The sequence below is a fragment of the Malaya genurostris genome, chromosome 1, assembly GCF_030247185.1.
Source record: "Malaya genurostris strain Urasoe2022 chromosome 1, Malgen_1.1, whole genome shotgun sequence".
Taxonomy (NCBI): Eukaryota; Metazoa; Arthropoda; class Insecta; order Diptera; family Culicidae; genus Malaya; species Malaya genurostris.
The window spans coordinates 62,197,347-62,220,386 of record NC_080570.1 but is presented as its reverse complement, the minus strand read 5'-3'; the positions used below and the strand labels follow the sequence as shown (position 1 = coordinate 62,220,386).

Below are 23,040 nucleotides of genomic sequence, written 5' to 3'. Positions count from 1 at the left end.
AGCTCAATAGAAGCTCTCCGGGCAATGAAGCCAGGAAAGTATCCCCCATATTTCCTGGGGAAAATACGGGAACATTTGAGAACTTTATCTGGACGGTCTTATTCAATATCGTTAGTCTGGGTCCCTTCGCATTGTTCCATTCCGGGCAATGTAAAGGCAGACTCATTGGCTAAAGTGGGCGCATTAGAAGGTGATATTTATGAAAGACCAATCTGCTTCAATGAATTTTTCAGTATTTCTCGTCAGAAAACTCTCGAAAGTTGGCAAACTTCATGGACGAATGACGAACTGGGACGATGGCTACACGCCATTATCCCTAAGGTATCGACGAAACCTTGGTTCAAGGGGATGAATGTGAGTCGCGATTTCATTCGTGTTATGTCGCGGCTCATGTCAAATCATTATACATTCAACGCACATCTCCGGCGTATTGGGCTCGTGGAGAGCAGTCTCTGCACCTGTGGCGACGGTTACCAGGACATCGAGCATGTCGTGTGGTCGTGCGTAGAGTATCGTGACGCCAGGTCGAAGCTACTGGAATCCCTTAGGGCCCGAGGTAGACCGCCTGAGGTTCCGGTTCGGGATGTGTTGGCGAGTCGGGATAGTTCATACATGCTTCTCATATACCAATTCCTTAAACACATTCGTATACAAGTGTAATCTATTATATCTTGCAGAGAAAGTTCCTCCCATTCCTCGACGATATTTTAACTATGGCTAAGAATAATCTCCAACTGCAGGTTCGACACTAACATCCGCCCGATTCTATCGACCCCTCGTCCCGTCCACCATCTTCATTGGAACTAACTAGATCTTTTTGTTGTCACTAACTTTTCTGTTCTCCCTTTCCCCGTCTCTTCACCATCTCGTTGTCAACTAATTAGATCTCTGTCGTTTTCTAGGCATTTCGTTCCCATATCCCCTTTTTACCCCGTTTTTCTACAATATTTACTAGTCTATGTCTCTTTTATTCTCTTCCGTAACATAACAATCAACCCCAATGGAAGACCGCTCCAATCGATGACCAGCATGCGGGCCACCCGCCGGGTCTTCGTAGCCTGGGGGTGTTTTCCGCGGACCCATACGGACCAAAGGATGCGGCCAGCATAAATATTTACCAACGTCATCTGGAAGACACACGCTATATTCAGTTCATCAACCACTGCGGATTGCCAGCTGTAGGCTGGATTCTCGAGAATAGACAATTTCAACACCAATATTACAGTTTTATGTTAGTCGTTAACTAAAATTAGAAAAAACCGGCATCTTAGAGCTTAAGCAGTGTGCCTAAAAAATTATATTATATTGTTGAATAAAAAAAAAAAAGTGCGAAAATGATAAAGAAAATTCTCAAAAAAAATGAATACACATTAGCGCTCTAGTATTGTTTCAGACCCAGGTGTGAATGTACAAAGAAGGCACCTGTACTTTGTACTTAATATATTTAATAATAGGCTTTAATTTATGCTGACCTGAATTTTTTTTTGAACATACCTAATGAAATTGAATCATCATCGTCAACATAAATGTCGATTAGATGAGAATAACCACACCAATTTGTCTGACATATTATCTCAACTCCCATGCTGATCAATGTTATATGCGAGTTGACTCATTTATAATGAAATATATATATTTGTAGTTATAAAGTGAAATGTAGCAGCACACGCAATTCCATTCCTGTCAATAGAATGTGTCGCGCAAAAGCTCACACTTTACCGCCGTCGTTTCCCAGTTCGTGAGTGCTGACTATTAACAATTATAATGAAGGCATTACTACCTCATTGCATCACCGTTGGTGGTCAGTATGGCACCCGGCATTCGTTGCCTCCCGGCAAAAGGTCGAATTCAAATGCCACGCGCAGCAGCAACCGGTTGACATTGGTACGGAATTCTAAACTTGGTATACTTGGTCGCTTCCTCTGACCTAGGCCAACCTGCTGCCTGACCTACTTTTAGATCCTAGTGTGCACCGCCAACAGTTCCATGTCCTTATGCATGCGACTAGTGAACTCTATAATGGCTTACAGTTCCGTTCTCCACGGTCTTGGGTACTTGGGTAGGACCAGGACAGGTTTTCATTTCACCCGTGGCGATCGATGCTACCACTGCACTGTACAGTTCGAAATGTTTTCCACGAAACGGCACATGTTTCGCGGCCCAAGAGGGAACGCGATGCGATATTTGATGGGAAATTATGTAAATTTATTCATAATATTGTAGCTCGCGAAGTCGTTGCCGTCAACGTCACGGCTCCAGTTGGAAGCTTGTAAGATGCCCCCGTGTGCTATTGATGTAGTGTCAAATGGCACACCATGGAATTGTTTTCCCCTCGGGAAAGATTGTTCTATTTTCATTTCTATTATTGGAAATGTTATTTGGATTGACCTATCTGCAGATCTGTTTTTAGGTTATCAAACTCAAAGACGACCAAAGCAAAGTTGAAAGTAAACGGAATAGTGTAGTTTGATTCCGTCAACGTTTTCAAATACGTCATATGTGTACATTCATACTGTGACCATAAAAACTATTTAATAATTACGAACAATTAGCATTTGCTTAGTGAAACGATAATTGTATTCATGCATGTAGTGGCAAGCTAGTTTGGAAGTAGTTTTCAGGCTATTAACAGTAAATCTGATTATCATTGACATGCAAATAATTCGCTTCCAGAAATGAGCATTGAAATCCTTTCAGTTATTTTTTCTGTAAAAAAGATTTTCACGTTGCCGTTAAGCACAAAATGGATCTTGGGAGGAGAAAATTATACACTATTAGTCACGGTTACTAATTAGCAGATACTAAATTTACCGAAGCGAACAGTATATAGCGTAGAAAAAAAAACCACGGTCATTCAAAACAAACGGAAACCAGACACCATGAACTAAGGAGAAAAGTTTAAATACAGTTTCAATGTAATTCTTATCTCTTCCTTTGCCATATGGCCAGAATCTTCTATTAAACTGTACAAAATATTCTTTCGAAGATGTATTCTATACGCTCAATTTTCTCGGAGATGGCTGAACCGATTTCAACTAGCATTTAAAAGCTACTATTAAATTGTGAATCAAGTTCGAAGATCAAAAAGCTGATACTCTCTGTTCCGAAGATATTCTCGTATAAGTGTCGTATCCGTCAAACCGCACTTTTCATATGTTCACTTTTCGCTATCTTTGACCGATCTCAACGAGCTTAGGCTCGTTTGAATGCTACTATTAGAGTGTGGATTAAGTTTGAAGATTGTGGATTAAGCTTTCGGTTCCGGTAGAATGCTCGTAGAAGTGACGTATCTGTCAAACTGAACCTTTTCATACGCTCTATTTTTTCGATAATTGCTTAACTGATCTCAACGAGGTTAGGCTCATTGGAAAGCTACTGTAAGATTATTGATCAAGTTTGATGACCATATGAGTTACTCTTGCAGTTCTGGTTAAGTAATAAGTGACGTATAAGTGACGCAACTGACAAATAGCACTTTTTTCTATCCGCACAATTATATCAAATTTGATCCATGATCAAGTTTCGAATGTATTGTTTGGTTAGTGGAATGTTGCCGAACATGTGTGACGCATACTTGAAGCATACTTTTGTTATCCACCCGAATCAATCAGAATGAATTTTTATCAAAAAATGAACCCAAATTCGTATTAGTAATTATTTTAATAAAAAATAGTTTTAATGAGACTGTGTGAAAAACAGAAGAAAAACATTATGTGGATTTATGAGCTTGAACCACTTCTTTTTTTAGAATGAACTTATATATAGTTCGGTTCTGGAATTTTATAGAGAATCGACGGTGAACATACTTTCTTGCATCGCTCGACTCGTAGCACCCGGGTGCGGTTGGTAATCATGTTCGTTTTACCCGTGCTCTCGACTTTGCTCCGCAATTTTCCCGTACCGTGAAGTCGCTGATCCCATGTTTCATCACCGTTTTCCTCATTGAACGCTTCGGACTCACGTGAATCTTTCTTTTGATGACAGCGATAACCCTTGGGACCCGAGAACGATCGAGGTCGTCCTGTGTCTACCTTCGCGGATTGTTGTCCTTTCTTTTCTTGATTTTAAACTCTTTTCACAGTCCATCGGGACACTTACGCGACGATTGAAATCTCTTTTTGGGACAATTACGCGTTGGACAAATCATACATACACTGCCACTTCGTCATAGTGCCACTGTCAAAATAAGGGTGAGGCCAGAGTCAAGGCGCCACGCGATGCGAAACTTGACAGATCGCTCGGAGTCGCGCGACCAAGGACCGTTCGTTTGATACTTGCAGCAAAATGGCATGTATGTCAGAGTGAACTCTAATAGTGGCGAAGCAACCGATCGCATCACACTTAGGTCGATGTCAGAGTGAGCGCGGAACGCGATGCGAAGCGAAGAGATTCAATGCAATGTACTGTTATCGCATCGCATTCACTCTGACAGGTTTGCTTTGAAAAAATGCAACTAGCTCGTACGCGCGCCTAGACGCATCGCGTGACGCTTTCACTCTGACAGCAACCTTAGGGTAAAGCCAGAGAGAAAGCGACACGCGACGCGTAGCGAAGCGATGCTAAACTTGACAGATCGCACGGAGTCGCGCGGCAGAGTACCGTCCACTCAAGTTCAGCAGAAAAATGATCCGGAAGTCGGATCCGTATGAAATCAGGAATTACGCATGGGACCACAGGACCTTTCATTTGAACCTAAGTTTGTGAAAATCGGTCGCGGCATCTATGAGAAAACTTAGAACACACATTTTCTTTTTTTTGCACATTTTACATCCCGAACCGGAAGTTGGATCCAAATAATATTGAGGCATTTTAAATGGGACCTCAAGACCTTTCATTTGAATCTAAGTTTGTGAAAATCGGTCGCGGCATCTATGAGAAAACTTAAAACACACATTTTCTTTTTTTTTTGCACATTTTACCCCTAACTCCCGAACCGGAAGTTGGATGCAAATAATATTGAGGCATTTTAAATGGGACCTCAAGACCTTTCATTTTAATCTAAGTTTGTGAAAATCGGTTCGGCCATCTCCGTGAAAAGTTAGTGCAAAAAAACGTTACATACACACATACGCACATACACACACACATACACACTCACACACAGACATTTTGCGTACTCGACGAACTGAGTCGAATGGTATATGACACTCGGCCCTCCGGGCCTCGGTTCAAAAGTCGGTTTTCACAGTGATTGCATAACCTTTCTATATGAGAAAGGCAAAAGCTGTGTAAAGCATACAAGTAAAAATCACCGTTGCGTACGACATTGCACGCATGAACTACCATTGTATGAAAATTCGAACGCAAGAGCCCAAAACGAATTACTGGGCTGCTCGAAACGCCTCTTCAGGAGATTTGCTACTTGGTAATTGCTTTTCAAAACAACCGTTAAATTTCCTACACACATTGAAATCTCTACTTGGATGTCTGTTCTCTGTGTTCAAGTTGTCAAAAAATACCACATGTTTTCTTAATCAGCGAGAAAGTTCACGCGGAACTTGTTCTGTACTTTCAAATTCTCAAAAGTCGCGAAAGTACTTTTAAGCAGCAAGAAAGTGGAATTTTCAAGAAATGGTGGAACTTTTGGTTGTTTGGGTAGAGTTGTGAAAGATGCGTACCTTCAAAGATCTCCGAGATTGAATATAAAGATGAAGATGACGGGATAGCAACACATAATTTTGCTGATTGCTCAGTATTATTTAATATTATGATTTTTGAGATTCGTTCAAAATTTTTACTGATTTTTTTGGAAAAGTGCATCTTTTTGCCGAAATTTGGCATAACTTTTTGCTGCACTTATCAGTGAATAACGATTATGCCGAAATCAGCAAATACGTTTGCCGAAATTTCGAAATGTGTGTTAGCTTTTGCCGCAATTCGGCAAAACAACTGTCATTTAGGATTTAAATTTTCGCTTGGAAGAAAGCAGTTATTTTTTGACGCAATATTTTGCAGAAGTTTTCCGATGATCACTCAAAGGAAGGAAGCAGTCCTGAAGAAAGATGTGAGAATCTACTATCATTTCAGTGAGTAGGGGAGTGTGTTCAGTTACCGGCACCCTTTTTCTTTTAAGCTTGGAACTTCTCCCTAAGTTCACATTATGCGGACATATATACATCAATGGAAAGCTTCAGTCTCTAGCTAACAACTGAATAGGAAACTAAGTTGATTCAATCGATTGAAAAAACTATATTAACAATTAAGTAAAGTGATAAATTTTAGCCATTAAGAAAACGGTGTTCGGTTACCGGCACCCCAAAAGATTTCGCTAAAAATGGAAAAATATAAGTAAAACCCTGTTTTAATCCACCTAGTGGTGTAATGATGCCTTTCTCATGTACATATAATATTGTGGTATTCTATTCAAAATTTTTCTCTTCGATTTTGAAAGAAACCGAGAGATTGTTTGTGCATGAACTAGTATAACATACAGAATAAAACAGTGCTTTGATTGCGTCATCCTTAAGAAAACGAAGTGGGCTCACTATTATATGCACTTCCGGCACCGGAACCCGAGAACCGGTATAATCAAAGTCGGTTCGTTCGGCCACCAACTAACATGACATACAAACTCTACTAGTACGCACTCTAAATTACGATTGAAATGTTTGTTGCATCCGAAAACTTTCAGTAATTTTTGGTAGGACCATAAGACCTTTCAATTGACCCTAAGATTGGGAATAACGGTTGAGAGTCCACTTTATAACATTTTTTACGGTTTTTGTTCCGCAAGTTTGGTTTTTTAAAACATGGATCAATAAGTCCCGAGACTAAAGCAGCTCGTAGTAAACTTGTAACCACGTCTTTCTAGAGTACTAACCTTTGCTTGAAACGGGTCAAAATTTTAAGTCGATCCGACCAGAAACAGTTGAGCTATCGAGGTTGGAGTCAAGTTGTTTTGTAAATTGTTTGAAAAATGGAAAAAAACGAGTTTCGTGTTTTGATAAATCATTGTTTTTTAATGGGTAAAAACACCGTGAAAGCGAAACAATGGATAGAAAAATGTTATCCGGACTCTTGTCCATCAAAAGCAACGATTTGTCGGTGGTTCACCGAGTTTAAACGTGGTCGTACCGACACAAATGACGCGGGACGCTCGGGTAGACCTGTGGAAGCCGTTACACCGGAAAAATGTGAGTGAAGTGACGAAAATTATAATGAAAGATCGTAAAGTGAAGCTCCGTGAGATTGCTGAGATGACACAGATACCATATGGAAGTGTATTTACTATCCTTCATGTAAAATTGAGCACGAAAAAGGTTTTTTCCAAGTGGGTGCCGCGATTGCTTTCGATGGAACAAAAACAGCAACGAGTCAATGATGGCGAAATTGAACGAATTGGGCTTTGATCCCCATACTCGCCAGATTTAGCCCCCAGTGACTACTGGCTCTTTGCTTATCTTAAAAAAATGCTCCAGAGAAAAAGATTTGGCTCAAATGAGGAGGTCATCGCTGAAACTGAAGCTTATTTAGAAGCAAAAGATAATTTTTTTATAAACATGGTATTGAAAAATTGGAAAAACGTTGGAACCATTGTATCACCCTAAAAGGTTATTATGTTGATGAAGAAAAAAAATTTTGCAAAAAAATGTGGTAATTTGAAGGGGAAAAAGCTTACTTTTACCCCCAAATTTATGCTAGGTGCACATAACCATTTTCTTAAGTTTACGTTTCGTCTTCGACTCATCAGTGCGTCAGCAGATTATGCTGACGCAAACCCCCGGATCAACATAATCCGCTGAGCAGACGTAAAGTTAATGCAAATTGCAAGACACTTTTTTATTACACAAAGGAGTGTAACGTCTAAACTGACGTCTCGAACGAAACAAGTTTCGGCTTACTGGCCGTACAGATTGTGGTAATTTGAAGGGGAAAAAGCTTACTTTTACCCCCAAATTTATGCTAGGTGCACATAACCATTTTCTTAAGTTTACGTTTTGTCTTCGACTCATCAGTGCGTCAGCAGATTATGCTGACGCAAACCCCCGGATCAACATAATCCGCTGAGCAGACGTAAAGTTAATGCTATTTGCAAGACACTTTTTTATTACACAAAGGAGTGTAACGTCTAAACTGACGTCTCAAACGAAACAAGTTTCGGCTTACTGGCCGTACAGATTGTGGTAATTTGAAGGGGGAAAAGCTTACTTTTACCCCCAAATTTATGCTAGGTGCACATAACCATGTTTTTTTTTATTCAATAATCTATATATATAAAAATGCAGAGATCATTCTTTGTAATCGCATCACGTAAGAACGGATGGACGGATTGAGATGCTTTTTTTTTGTTTGATCAGTTTTTACCCCCACCGGGTTCGTACATCAAAAAAATTAGGAAAACTTACCGGAAAAGTGGGAAAAACCAATAAAGTTATTTTGTATGGACAATGGAATTTTCCACTGAAAAAGTCGCCAATGATTGCTAGATCATCGATAGGTGTTTGGCGCATAACGAGTTGCATAAGTGTTTGGCCGTCGAAGAAAGGAATACTAGATCGTTGAAAGAATCATTTGGCGCGCAACGAGATGTTTCGTTTGTAGAATTCACATCTATTCTTGATGTATATGATTTGTTATTTCGAGCCACGTGTTTAATTGGGTATCAAAATAATTGTTTGCAAAATGACTTGGTGGAATGCATATTACTTAGATAGCTATGTCGATATACTATTGAAGCCATACCGTAAGCAGGAGCAAAAGTTCTGATTTCGTTTACTAGATGCATGTGCCATATAATCAGTTATAGATGAATAATATTGGTCATCGTGGGCGTGAGTTAAAAAAAAACATTTATCTTACAAATCATGTAGATAGGCGCACATAACAAATGGAAATTAAATGCCAATCGGTAGATGATGATTAGCATAAATATTTGATTTTAAGTTGCTTATTTTTGTGAAGTATTTTCAAATTGGTAAGATAAAGATCAAATTAAAATTATAGCGGAGTTTCCCCAAGCAATCAAAAGTTTCACAAATCAAAAGTTTCACATTATATGAAAATAATCACTTTTTTGTTGCTTCAAAATAGACGAGGAGTTTCTGCAACTTGAAGGTAGTTTGAGCTATTTTTTTCAGCTGCACCGAACTATAGTTCGTTCAGTTGCGTTTGGTTAATTTTGAACGGTGGATTCAGACTTGAAAACGGGTGGCTTAGGATACTATTCATTTACTTTGAAAGTAGCTTAAGACAAAATCATTCCCTCTTTCCGAACTTTGGGTTACTTGAACAAATACATATTAGCTAAAAAAAAAAAGGACGACAACTGGTATATTTATTTCACATATTCGCTTCGCTATAAAAGAAGTATTGCACATTTTTCCTTCAATTTTGTATGATATTGATTATCAGATGTTTACTTATTCCCTAATTTTAGACGGAGTACTCAGCAAAACGATGTCTTGACTCAACTAATAATATGACTATGATTATTTGACGGCTTCAGTGTTCATGTACAACTTAAAGGACACTACATGGATAAAATTTTCGTTTTAACTATTGAATGTAGAATTTATCGCTAAATTTAGGGTTCAAAGATTGATCCTGTAATGGCAATGCTATGAACATTCATCAAACATGATTATGTAGAATGATCAGATTAGCGAAGGAGCATTTTTTGGACAAACAATCTCAAAAAAATCCTTCCGATAATCTCCAAGGATTTGCCAATAAATTTCAATCATCTCAGGACCATTCTTATTCTAATATGTCGACACCATGTGTTGGAAACAGTTCTGCTATCTATGTTTAATGCATTCGAAGATGACAATTTGTGTGGAAAATAATATGTCGTCTCTGAATTCGTTACAACCGTTCATTGTAGACCAAGTAGTCAGCCACATAATGGAGAGAAACGTCAACGACATTAGACGTTTGACCACTCTGCCGTCCGAAACTATAAATTACAAAAAATAATTTTACGCGAGACGAAGTTCGACGGGTCAGCTAGTATAATATAATTTTTCAGGCACACTGCTTAAGCTCTAAGATGCCGGCTTTTTATAATTTTAGTTAACGACTAACATAAAACTGTAATATTGGTGTTGAAATTGTCTATTCTCGAGAATCCAGCCTACAGCTGGCAATCCGCAGTGGTCGATGAACTGAATATAGCGTGAGTCTTCCAGAGGACGTTGGTAAATATTTATGCTGGCCGCATCTTTTGGTCCGTATGGGTCCGCGGAAAACACCCCAGGCAAAAAAATGTTGTTTCCATTGTTAGTCTCGGGACTTATTGATCCATGTGTTAGTTGCCTACTGATAATGACTATCGATTTGTGTAGTTTTGAGACCAGGTTAGAATTTTTTTTACGTTTTTTGTTTCGCCGGTTTAAGTGACGCTGTACAATATTGAACACACTTTACCCTATAACTCCGGAACCGGATGAAATTCAGGAATTCCATATGGGACCGGAAGACCTTTCATTTGAATCTAAATTTGTCAAAATCGGTTCAGCCATCTCCGAGAAAACCTAGTGAGATTATTTGACACATACATACACACACATACACACATACACACACACGCCCACACATACATACACACACAAGCGCGCGGGGGAGCCTCTTTCGCCGGGGAACTCTCCGTCGGTGTAGTCTAGATCTTTCATCGGGGATTAGACGAGTAGATCGTGGCATAGCACCGTTAAGATAGTCAGGGCACCAGTGAACCGGAAGCCATCCTCCAACCGGCATCATTGGATCGACCCAGGCATCCTTACGGTCGGGCCGTGGACGGGTATCGAAAACGTCGGTTTCGGGAGAACTTCCAGCTTGACAACTACCGAGCGCGTGAGCTGGGGAAGTACATAAGGTATTTCACCTTGAAAAAAAAAGAAAAACACACACATGCATTGCTCAGCTCGATGAACTGAGTCGAATGGTATATGACACAATTTTCACTAGTCGGTTTTTCAAGTGATTGCATAACCTTTCTATATGAGAAAGGCAAAACAGCAATTATTTAAAGGAAAAACGGAATTTATTCTTTTCGGAGGTGGTGATCTGATGGTGACTTCGCCTTGGCTCTCTTGGCCAATGATTTGGATGGTGGCGCCTTTGGAATGGATTTGGCCGGATTGAATACGTTGCTGCAGTCGAATTTATTTGCTTCTTATCCACTAAGCAACGTTTATTGGCATTAATCAATGCATGCAAGTTCATTTTCCTTGACTTGGACGATTTGTTTGAAGTCACCATGGCTAACAGAGCCAGAGAATCAAAGTTTGTTCTTATATGACGGATATATTGAAGCCGTCAAGTTGTCCACGTGTTGCATATCACCCGAGATGCCAGGTATACAATAATTTTAGCTAGCAAAAATGAAAAATCGCGCCGATTTTCGAAAGTCTATAATTTCTGACGAATGTCTGCAAACAATCGAAGTGTCATTAGTCTGTAAAAATTCTTTAGACGAAAAAAGGTTTACATGTTAACTAAGAAATTTGATAATTTAGAGATAAATTTGTAGAGTTGGCATATCTGCATATCATTGACAATTTTTCGCGATTTGTAGAAAAAATTGGGGTGCCGGTTACCGAACACCTTGGGGTGCCGGTAACAGAAATCGGTAGACATTTTGAAAATGACGAAAATGTTGATAGCATCCGGTATTAAATCACGAAATAGATCTATTTCATCTCATAAATATTCAGTTCATTCACCTTTTCGATTGATGATTTTCAATTTATGATACTATAAAAAAAGTCATAAAAAACTATTGTGTTGATTTTCACGCAATTAAAATTTGTTTTGAACGCAGTCAAAAGTACAAACGTCTGTTTGCTTTGGTATTCGGCACAAAAAGAACGTCCTGCTATCACACACACATGACATTTGTCGAAATTCGGTAATTTTTTTCAAAGAAAACTTATGGTAATCATTTGAAATAACCGATGATCCGGTACATGAATTGCATTTTACAAAAAACTATGCAAAGTATTTTTATTAACAAAACCAAAAAATCATCTTGAGAGGTTCGTCGAATAGATCAAAGTACCGGTGCCCATGTTTTTAAAACATTAGAGCTCCTCAAAGTTATTTTTACTCATAGACAGAAAGTAACTTCATATCACTATCTCCACTTTGGACTTTATGTATTACATCGTATGTGGAATTGAGTCACCTGTAAGATTCTATTTTTTTTTTCTCGAGTAGGATTTTGAAGCATTTATTCGTAGGAGAGAGTAACTTTTCTAAGATTCACCCTTCTTCGAAAAACAGCTGATATGTTATCGCGATAAAAATTAAGTCTTATATTTTTCTGTGAAACACAGTCAATTTCAATGTATCCGCCATTCCATCCGCTTTAGTTTCCTGATAGCGTTTGTCAAAAGGAGGGAAGAAAAGAGAAACGAGGTTTCTAAACACACAGACACAAAGAGAATTAAGGGAGCCACGTGGTCTATTCAGAATCTATACGCGACCTACTGTCCTACAGGCCTTGAGTGTGACCTAAATAACAAAATTAAACTAAAAAATATGGATAAAATTCAAAGAAACACCTCAAAATGAATATAAATTAGATTGGTTTAAAAATCCAGATAATTAATGTCCATTTGCGTCCACTTATGTCATATCACCAAGCTCCCGAGCTACCGTGTTGGTGAACATGACTCGCTAAATTGTGCCAACTTCTGTTCAAATGAAAAATAAAATTTGTCTCTCATTATGAGACAGTGAAAACAAGAATCTATCTTAATGACATTTTTCTGTTGATCCTGATTATTGAATGCTGAATCAAAAAATAATATTTGCTTGTTCAACAAACCAGATAAGTGGAACTGCTTCAACATTTTTTACTCATCTGAATAACATAATCTCGTTTTGCCACACGCCGATGTGCGACGATTCAAAAAATAATACACAGCCATCCGCATTTTATTTTCCACGATTCTCCCGTATTCGATACAAATGAGCTTAGCAACCGGGCAGCTCCATCCGATTTCTCAGCGCAGTAGGTGCTTGGTTATTCGTGTATGGGTATTAGGGTGGGACAAGGTTGTATGGGAAAAATTATTTTCTCGCCCCACCAAACTTTTCGTGTTCCTTTTGGGACCCATAAGTACCATGCAAAATTTAAGCTCGATAGGAGAAACTATATTTTCGCGCCCGCGGTTCAAAGTTTGTATGGGATTTAGTATGGGAAAACTAACTTTTAACAAAAAAATCATCTGGAGGTCACCCTATATACTCAAAAAATCAGCGGGCATGTAATTTTTCTAGGAAATTTAATGAGGAACAAAGCCTTCGAAGATTGTAACATAATCCGACATCTGTAAAAAATGTTATTAAAGAAAACCCGACACAAGGTCCGAACGATGGCTCATTCCTTAATATATCTAGCACCACTGCTGCTATTGGTGGTAATATGAGTTTGCTTTCTTTTATTATGCTACAACGGCTGATCTGAGTTGTTTGATGTCTTCACAATAGTTGCTCGGTGTAGTTTGAAAATGTTTTTTAAACTAAAAAACCATGTTCCAAAACTCACTGTAAAGACACACAAAACATTGATTCCAAGTTTTTCTTTTTCTTATTTTTCTATCGTCCATATCTTCTAAACCATATGAGACAGATGGTTTATGTCTTCGACAAAGTTATAGTATTTGAGTTTATCAACAATATTGTGGAAGACTTCAAAATTGTATTTCTTCAAATAAAAAAGTTAGTTTTTTGTGTGTCTTTACAGTGAGTTTTGGAACATGGTTTTTAAGTTTAAAAAAATCTTCAAACAACACCGAGCGACTATTTTGAAGACATCAAACAACTCAGATCAGCCGTTGTAGCATAATAAAAGAAAGCAAACTCATATTACCACCAATAGCAGCAGTGGTGCTAGATATATTAAGGAATGAGCCATCGTTCGGACCTTGTGTCGGTTTTTCTTCAATAACATTTTTTTACAGATGTCGGATTATGTTACAATCTTCGAAGGTTTTCTTCCTCATTAAATTTCCTAGAAAAATTACATGCCCGCTGATTTTTTGAGTATATAGGGTGACCTGCAAATGATTTTTTTGTTAAAAGTTAGTTTTCCCATACTAAATCCCATACAAACTTTTAACCGCGGGCGCGAAAATATAGTTTCTCCTATCGAGCTAAAATTTTGCATGGTACTTATGGGACCCAAAAGGAACATGAAAACTTTAGTGGAGCTAAAATCAATATTTTGTCCCACCCTAATGGGTATTTGATTTGCAATAAACGCTTGTACGACAATGTCATAAAGAATCTCAACAAAAAGTTCAAACGATAAATATTTCCTTCCTTCTTCTAGGCTGCTTACTCGATTACTCATCGTGTTCAATTATCCTTTTTCTTTTTCTTTTTCCTTTTTCAGGTGATCTGTGTAAACCACTCAACTGTAAAAAGAAAGAACTCTGCCTGCTGGAGGATGCTTACACAGCTGTCTGCGTCTCGAAGAAGGAACTGCACAAGAACAAGTAAGTACATGGATTTCTGCAAACACCCGACCCATCCTTTCACTATTGCCATTTCTTGGAAGAAGAATTTATTTGTATGGATCTGTTACTGGGCCAAAAGGAAAAGTTTCAACGATGCCAACATTCCGGGAAGGCGCTTTGCTTCCTCGAAATCGACTACCCAGATATTTTATACGTTTTACAGTATTAAAATTTTCAATGTTCTTTCCCTTTAAGAAACATTGAGGTCATGGATTACTCTTTTTTGCATTTTCAAACAGAAGGGCAAATTTCCAGACGGTATTTAATTGCAACTTATGTACGGATGCTCAAATCTAATATAACCCATGATCCCGATGAGTTTGATGAAAGTCGGCTTTCGTATCAGCTAAAATATATGGCACATTTTAATCCTATTAGATTCTGTTAATTTATTGCCTCACTTTTGAATATTTGCAAGTGGTGATATGAGATTGAACTTAATGACAGTTCATGAACTTTAACAGTCTAAAGCGATCATTATAGTTGAATGGAATAAAATGGAACTACTGCGCTACTGGACAAGTGATTTTGGATCTTGTGTTGTATCGTAGATCTCTGAGAAACATTTGATGTTATTTTTTAACGTTTCCTCTTACTTATCTGCAGTGGTGGTAAATTGCGAACCGAACGCCGATGCTTCTGCAAATTTACTCCAAAATGTTCACCGAGCATGAGCATGCGATAGGTTCGAAAACTATTCCCTCGGTTAATGCGAAGGTGTTCTGTGCTCGGTGTTTGGCGAAGCAATCTGATTCGAACCGTTCGGTTGGCGGGCCATCGGCGAGGGCCGAGTAAACTGCGTTCGATACGATGGTTTGTTGATTTCAATTCTCGCATCCTGGTTTTGAAATTATCAATGCACACGTGATCAGCACAAAAAAATTCTTTTGTTCGATTGATAAATCGATCAATAGCAATTCAAATGGTATTATTTTGGACATTATCAGTGTGCGTAGGGTGGCTCGATAAGGAAAATAGTAAGTTTTGTATCTTTTGCAAATTTTATGGTTTTGGTTATAGAATTTATAACAATAAGAATTGAATATTTTGGAACATTTCAGCAATCGTAGAGTGGCTCAATATGAAAAGGGATTTGTTTTACTCTTGCAACTTCGATTTTTAATAAACTGGTGAGCAGTGGTGGTAAATTGCGAACCGAACGCCGATGCTTCTGCAAATTTACTCCAAAATGTTCACCGAGCATGAGCATGCGATAGGTTCGAAAACTATTCCCTCGGTTAATGCGAAGGTGTTCTGTGCTCGGTGTTTGGCGAAGCAATCTGATTCGAACCGTTCGGTTGGCGGTCCATCGGCGAGGGCCGAGTAAACTGCGTTCGATACGATGGTTTGTTGATTTCAATTCTCGCATCCTGGTTTTGAAATTATCAATGCACACGTGATCAGCACAAAAAAATTCTTTTGTTCGATTGATAAATCGATCAATAGCAATTCAAATGGTATTATTTTGGACATTATCAGTGTGCGTAGGGTGGCTCGATAAGGAAAATAGTAAGTTTTGTATCTTTTGCAAATTTTATGGTTTTGGTTATAGAATCTATAACAATAAGAATTGAATATTTTGGAACATTTCAGCAATCGTAGAGTGGCTCAATATGAAAAGGGATTTGTTTTACTCTTGCAACTTCGATTTTTAATAAACTGGTGAGCAGTGGTGGTAAATTGCGAACCGAACGCCGATGCTTCTGCAAATTTACTCCAAAATGTTCACCGAGCATGAGCATGCGATAGGTTCGAAAACTATTCCCTCGGTTAATGCGAAGGTGTTCTGTGCTCGGTGTTTGGCGAAGCAATCTGATTCGAACCGTTCGGTTGGCGGGCCATCGGCGAGGGCCGAGTAAACTGCGTTCGATACGATGGTTTGTTGATTTCAATTCTCGCATCCTGGTTTTGAAATTATCAATGCACACGTGATCAGCACAAAAAAATTCTTTTGTTCGATTGATAAATCGATCAATAGCAATTCAAATGGTATTATTTTGGACATTATCAGTGTGCGTAGGGTGGCTCGATAAGGAAAATAGTAAGTTTTGTATCTTTTGCAAATTTTATGGTTTTGGTTATAGAATCTATAACAATAAGAATTGAATATTTTGGAACATTTCAGCAATCGTAGAGTGGCTCAATATGAATAGGGATTTGTTTTACTCTTGCAACTTCGATTTTTAATAAACTGGTGAGTCAATAGCAAAGAAAATTAAGTAATTTCAGGTATTTTCAACGAGCGTATTTAAATTTGATGTTCTATTGATTGTTGAATCAATAGCAGTTCAACTTGGATAATTTTAGACATTTTCAGAGAGCGCTCATTTTTTAGATTTTCAGGGACCATAGGATGGTTCTATCTGTATAATGGTAAAGTTTTTGACTAATGTCAATTCGATGCTCTATTGATTGATGAATTAATAGCAGTTCAAATATGATCATTTTCATGATGATGATAAGAACATTTTCAGCGATCGTAGGGGGGTTTAAAATAAAAATTTGAAAATATTTTGATTTTTGGTATTTTATTGTTCAATAGACGAGCGAATCAGTAGCAGGTATAATTGGATGATTTTTGGACGTTGCTAGCGAGCGAGCGACGTTTGTTAATTTTGGATATTCTCAGCGAGCTCTGGATGGCTTAATATAGAAATTGTAATTTTTAAACTATTTACAATTTCATGCCAACGGTAAAGCGGGAACCGAGCACCAATGCTTTATACATATTTGTTTAGAAATGTTTTCCTAGCAAAAATATGCAAGAGCTGTTCATTCGGTTTATGGTAAAGTTCGCTTGCTGTTCGGCGGAGCAATATGTACAAAACCATTCAGTTGGCAGACCATCGGCGAAGGTCAATTTAGCTCTATTCGATGCGTAGTTTTATTATTTATGGTTCGATGAAATGCCTACCTACAGCATCAAAACTAAATTCTTTTTCAGTTGATGAGCAAAGCAATAGCGTGTTAAAAATTACAATCAAAATCAAAGGCACTTCGACGATTTGCATGTTTAAATCCGATGGTTCACCACCACTACTATTTATATATTAATCAATACAGCATCCGATTTGGAAAAATAGTTCACAATTTCTCATATAAAGCTGCCTTACCACCGAATAAAGTGCTTCTAATTCTAATATTCCAATTGCTATCTATTAAACATTGAATTAGCAAAAGATAAAGTATTTCCAAATTTTTATATTAAGCCATTCCACGCCCACAAGATATGTATAAAATTATTCTATTCGAATTTAATTCATTCATCAATCAATAAAGCATCGGATCTGCAAATTCAAATACTAACATTTTTCAAATAGGACCACACTACGCTCGCTGTAAATTGGAAATCCTATTGGAACTGCTATTGATTCACCAATTTGCAAATTTTCATATTGCACCACCCTACGCTAAATAAAAATGTAAAAAAATTATTTCCAGAATCAACAGACCATCGAATTAGTTTAAGATACAATTTTTGTCGATTTTTCAAATAGAACCATCCTACGGTCGCTGAAAATGTCCAAAATTGTTAAATTTTCATTGCTTTTGAATCAATATTTAATAAAATATCAAATTAGTAAAAATAAAAAAATTTACAAATTTTCATATTGCGCCACCCCCGCTCGCTGAAAATGTAAAAAATTATCCAATTCGAACTGCTATTTATTCACTAATCAATAGAGCATCGAAATGAGATTAGTCAAAAAAATTTCTATTTTCCATATACAGGCACCCTACGCTCGTTGTAAATGCCCAAAATTACTCAATTTTAATTGCTATTGACTCACCAATTTATTCAACATCGAATTTGCAAATGTTAAAACATTTTCAATTTATCATATTGAACCACCCTACGCTCGCTGGAAATGTACAAAATTACCATACTCTGCTAAGCTACCCAAAAACTGAAACGTCCAGCCGCAGCTGACAAAGTTCGGTTCATCCGAAACAGCAGCCTATAGTACTCGAATCGGATGTTCATGAACATACTAGTAACGATAGGCTCACAAACTAAAGCATCGGTTCTTTCACCATCAGCATCGCTTCTTGGTTCGGCGATGCTTGCTCGAACGATGGTATCGGCAAATTTATACTCGCGATGGTGGTTCGCTTTTTGGTTCGGAACGAACACGTTTTGCGTGTTCGGAAGCGATGCTTTACCACCACTGCTTATCTGGCCAGTCAGTTTACCTAACAAGCATGATGTTCTTATCATATCGGAAATTATACAAGTATGAAAACAAACAAACAGATAGAGACAATTGAGAAATTTTGGACCAATTTTTGTGATAAGTGCAATGGAAAAAAGATACCATAAAATCCCTGAAAAGATTCGGATTAGGGCTCATAAAAAATGCAATATAACACCATGTAGAATCCGACCCGCGCTAGACATAAGCATAATCATCAGGTACATACCCAGAGGGGGAGCCCGAGGGGCCGGCCTTACATGTAGCACATGAGCATCGCTACCATAGTTAAAATCAACGATTAAATGCTCCAATTAATTGCCCATCCACCTTGTTCACCTGATTTGGTCTACTCGAATTGTTATCTATTCCCAAACCTAAAGACATCTCTGAGAAATCGATGTGAATTTCGTTTCGGAATTTTAGACTGCTACTTCCGGAACCTGATACCGAAACCTGTATAGCTAAAGTAAGTTTGTATGACCATCAACCAATATGACCTATAAATTTAGAAGATGCTTTCCGTTCTCCACGAACCGAAGTAAGGGATCTATCTCGGACCACTTCTCAAAATTCATCACAAGTCTTGTGGATTTTTGTGCTCTAGAAATGGACATTTAAGCTGTGAACCATTTCGTGGTTAATTTTAACTTTTGGTTAACACTCTAGTGGTTATTTTGATGTTGTCAAAAATAAACCTGCTCGAAAGCATGGTTATTTTTGACAGATCGATGGTTATTTTCCGATACTGAAAAAATCTTGCAAAAAAATACTAATATCAATTTTTTAGTCAAAATTATTTCCAGTACAAAATAAGCCCAAATAACTTTCCATCCGTCAAAATTTGAAATGAGCCGCAGTTTTAATTAAACTTAACTAGTAGACACAAAATAACCACTCAAGTGGCAGATTTTAACCAACAGTTAAAATTAACCGCGAAATGGTTCACAGCCTTAGAAGGTCTTAAACATGTGAGATTGAAATGGTATAACATCAAACGTTAAGAAATGTAATATAATAACTTTCTCTTGGTCATAGTCACAAATTTTATTTAAATATCTAATAATGATAGTTTCAGTGTAAAAGTTTAAGGTTTCTGTTAAAAACGCCAGTAAATGGCGCACCGGAAATTATCTACTTAAGCAATTTTAAGTAACATTATTTTTTCATTCTGGGCCCATCCCGAAACCAAATCCTGGGTACGGGCCTAATAAGCATATAATGGACTGCAGTATATTACGAAGAGAGGTGTACCTTATAAAAACCTTTTTTGATCCACATAGTGGTGTAATGAATCTTTTCTCATATTAGGGTAAGGGCTCCCTATTTCATCTCATTTGTAAGGACGTTACCTTAAAAACCTGATTCAGCCACCAAAATCATTACGATTTTTTCATATTTCTGCTTAAATCGCCTTGCTTTACATTGGGAATTGATTCACATTCCTTGGAAATTGAAATAATAATTAAAAAATCAGCTAAAAACACTTCTGATATGTTCACTACTGTGCTCCTAATTTCATCTCAAAGGTTTTATATTCATCCTATCGTTGGTCCTTTATTCATCCCATAAATTAGCAATGGCGACAGCAATCAAAACCAAAATATTGCACTATTACACTATCATGTTCAAAATGTCAGAATTTTCGTTAAAAAGGGTCTAATGCCAACTATGACACAACACACGATATTTTAAAAAACAGTTAGGAATCATTTCGACGTTTAAAAATTTTTGATCGTTTTTATTACCTTTCGTTTCAAATTTAAAATTTTACTCTGCAGTTAATTTGGAGAACTTAAAAAAAACAAAAAAAGAATTGTTACTATTTAGGTATTAGTCCTTCTTAAAACAAAATGCAGAATCAGAGATACCATTCATACAGAATTATCTGTATTGTATAGATTTGTAAAGGATCATAAAAAGTGAGAAGTAAAACGTTAGACTCCTCCCTAAGCAATCAAATACTATTGCAGTACTTCTTTAAAAGTTTATTAATCAACGGACAAATCACATGTTAAAATGGAAATCTTTTGTGCAAAGTTTGACGATGAACACTGATAAACATTTATATTAAAATTTAAAATTGAATTTGAATTTGATTCATTTTATAGAGCAGGTACATATTTTTTATGAAAATATCTGGCATCTCTGTGCACAGCCGATGAAACACACACATTTAACAGTGTTATGGTGACATATAGCGGAAAGAAACCAGTGCTACTAGATTCGCCACAATGGTTATTTGATTAGTATTTAACATGCTCTATTTGGTAATATTAGAATCCAAAACAGTTTTATTTATATATAAATATCAATGATATAATTAAACTAATGTCACGGATACCAAAAAATACTTGTTGATGATAATTTAAAGAAGAGAAAATAATTTTTTTTATTTAACATTATGAGAAAACTTGGCAACCTTGCGATACGAAATGAGATGAAAACAAAGCGCAATCAAGTGAATTAAGTGCAAATTTTCATCTCATATTTTTCATTGATTTTATTGCTTATCAGGTAATTTCAGAAGTCTTTAATCGTTGAATAAACAAGTGGAAAGTAAACATTACTAACTATAAAGTCATCCAATCATCCAATAGTCGTGTAATTATGTGAAATAGTGATTATGTTTTGAGACGAATCGATTAGTAAATATACAGAAACATGATGAATTGTAAAACTTCAGACGAAAGTGATTCCCCAAGTAGCAATCCGCAACTAGTTCTGATACGACAAAGTCCAAACTATGTTGCAACAAGAGCACGAATATGTTTTTTATGTTATACTGGTTAAAACATAGTAACAGCAATGTTTCATCATAACATAACTAGTTACGAAGTAGTTATTTAGGTTTCCAATCATAACATCATTGTGTCATATTGAAATAAATATAATTTATAAGCTATCGTTACTTTATCCAAACACATCTTTAATCACAACAATGCTTCTAGCCACTAGTTGAAAATAAGTTTATTTGACTTCAATAGTAGCAACCAGTAACTAGTTCTGATACCACTTAACCAAACTGTGTTGCAACAAGACCACGAACATGTTTTTTATGTTATACTGGTTAAAACAAGGTGACAGTAGTGTTTCTTCATAACGTAAACATTGAACTAACTAACATTTGTAAGTTATCGTTACTTGATTCTAACATATCTTCAATCACAGCTATGCTTTTAGCTACTTGTTGAAAAAAGGTTTATTTTCCGTTACGAAACCATTATAAATACGTTAGCGTATATGTGAATCGTTCCTGTGAATTGATATAGCAATAACATAGACATTATAAGATTATGACATATAAATTCTTCATTGATTCAGATAGTTATCGATAGGTTTTCCCAACGTTATGATAACGAAAATGCAAACAAAAAACTTTTGTTGGATTGAATATAGCAAACACAATATGGAGTTTCAAGAAGTGTATGAAACGTAAATAAAACCAGGATATTACTTTTTTCAAAACTACTTTTGCCGAAAATAGTGAAAGGCAGAATAGTCATTTTTGTTCTATGCACTGTCATAAGTACGAAAAAAATAATATAGGGATTGCACATCGATTGTGATAATATTATAGTTCTCATGATATATGAATTTAAAATGATGAGAAATCACTCTACTTGGAATTATTTTGAGCATTTTGAACATAGGGTTATTTTGTTGTTTATTTTTTGTGTCTTCGTAAACAGATTTTGATTGAAGGCGCATGAAAAACAGTTAAGTAAAATTGAATTCCGCTCGACAGTTTTAAAATCGTTGTGAAATTTGTACCTTGTATCAAGTTAGTGATTTAAAGTACTCTTCTGCCTTTTTATTGATGATAGAAAAATATTCTGGATTCAATCAATGTTTATAATGTCGATTGTGACTAAGTTTCATCTAGTTTACTTGAAAACAAGTTATTTTCACGTTATGAAAATATAAGTTATTTCAGTATGGCATTACAACGTAACGACAACTTATTTTTAGTTGACTTGACAGCTAGTAGAAACTGCGCTTTTTGAGTCATGCAAGTGGTTAGATGTTAGTCACAATCACTCAAATATCTGGTTGCAAACTAGTCACAAACAAGCTAGCGTAACAAAAATTGTTACTTGGGTCCTAAATCAAAAAGTGAGTTTATTTTAAATGAAAAAAGTGATCGTTGAAGGTTTTTTAACTATTTTTTTCAATTGGAACGTGTGGCAAAACCTAGAATAAATGTTTTAAAACGTTCCACAGTTTTGTTCAGGTACGTTTAAAGATATGATTAATGTTCAAAGTTATGAGGTGAAGGAATGAGATGGAAATTGGAGCTGAGATGAAATAGGAAGCCCTTACCCTATTTATATTCTCAAAAACATCACTAGAGAATTCTGTCTCTTCAGTTTTTTCAAACT

At 36.8% G+C, this 23,040-nt stretch overlaps 1 protein-coding gene across 4 annotated transcripts in view; it reads left to right on the top strand.

Annotated features, from left to right (window-relative positions):
- Positions 1 to 23,040, top strand: part of LOC131440256 (proteoglycan Cow) — a 446,450-nt gene that overhangs the window by 323,872 nt on the left and 99,538 nt on the right. For all 4 annotated transcript variants that reach the window (XM_058611374.1, XM_058611371.1, XM_058611373.1 and 1 more), the window contains one exon: positions 14,342 to 14,444. In XM_058611374.1, the coding sequence (XP_058467357.1) occupies positions 14,342 to 14,444 (103 nt within the window). The remainder of the gene's footprint in view (positions 1 to 14,341; positions 14,445 to 23,040) is intronic.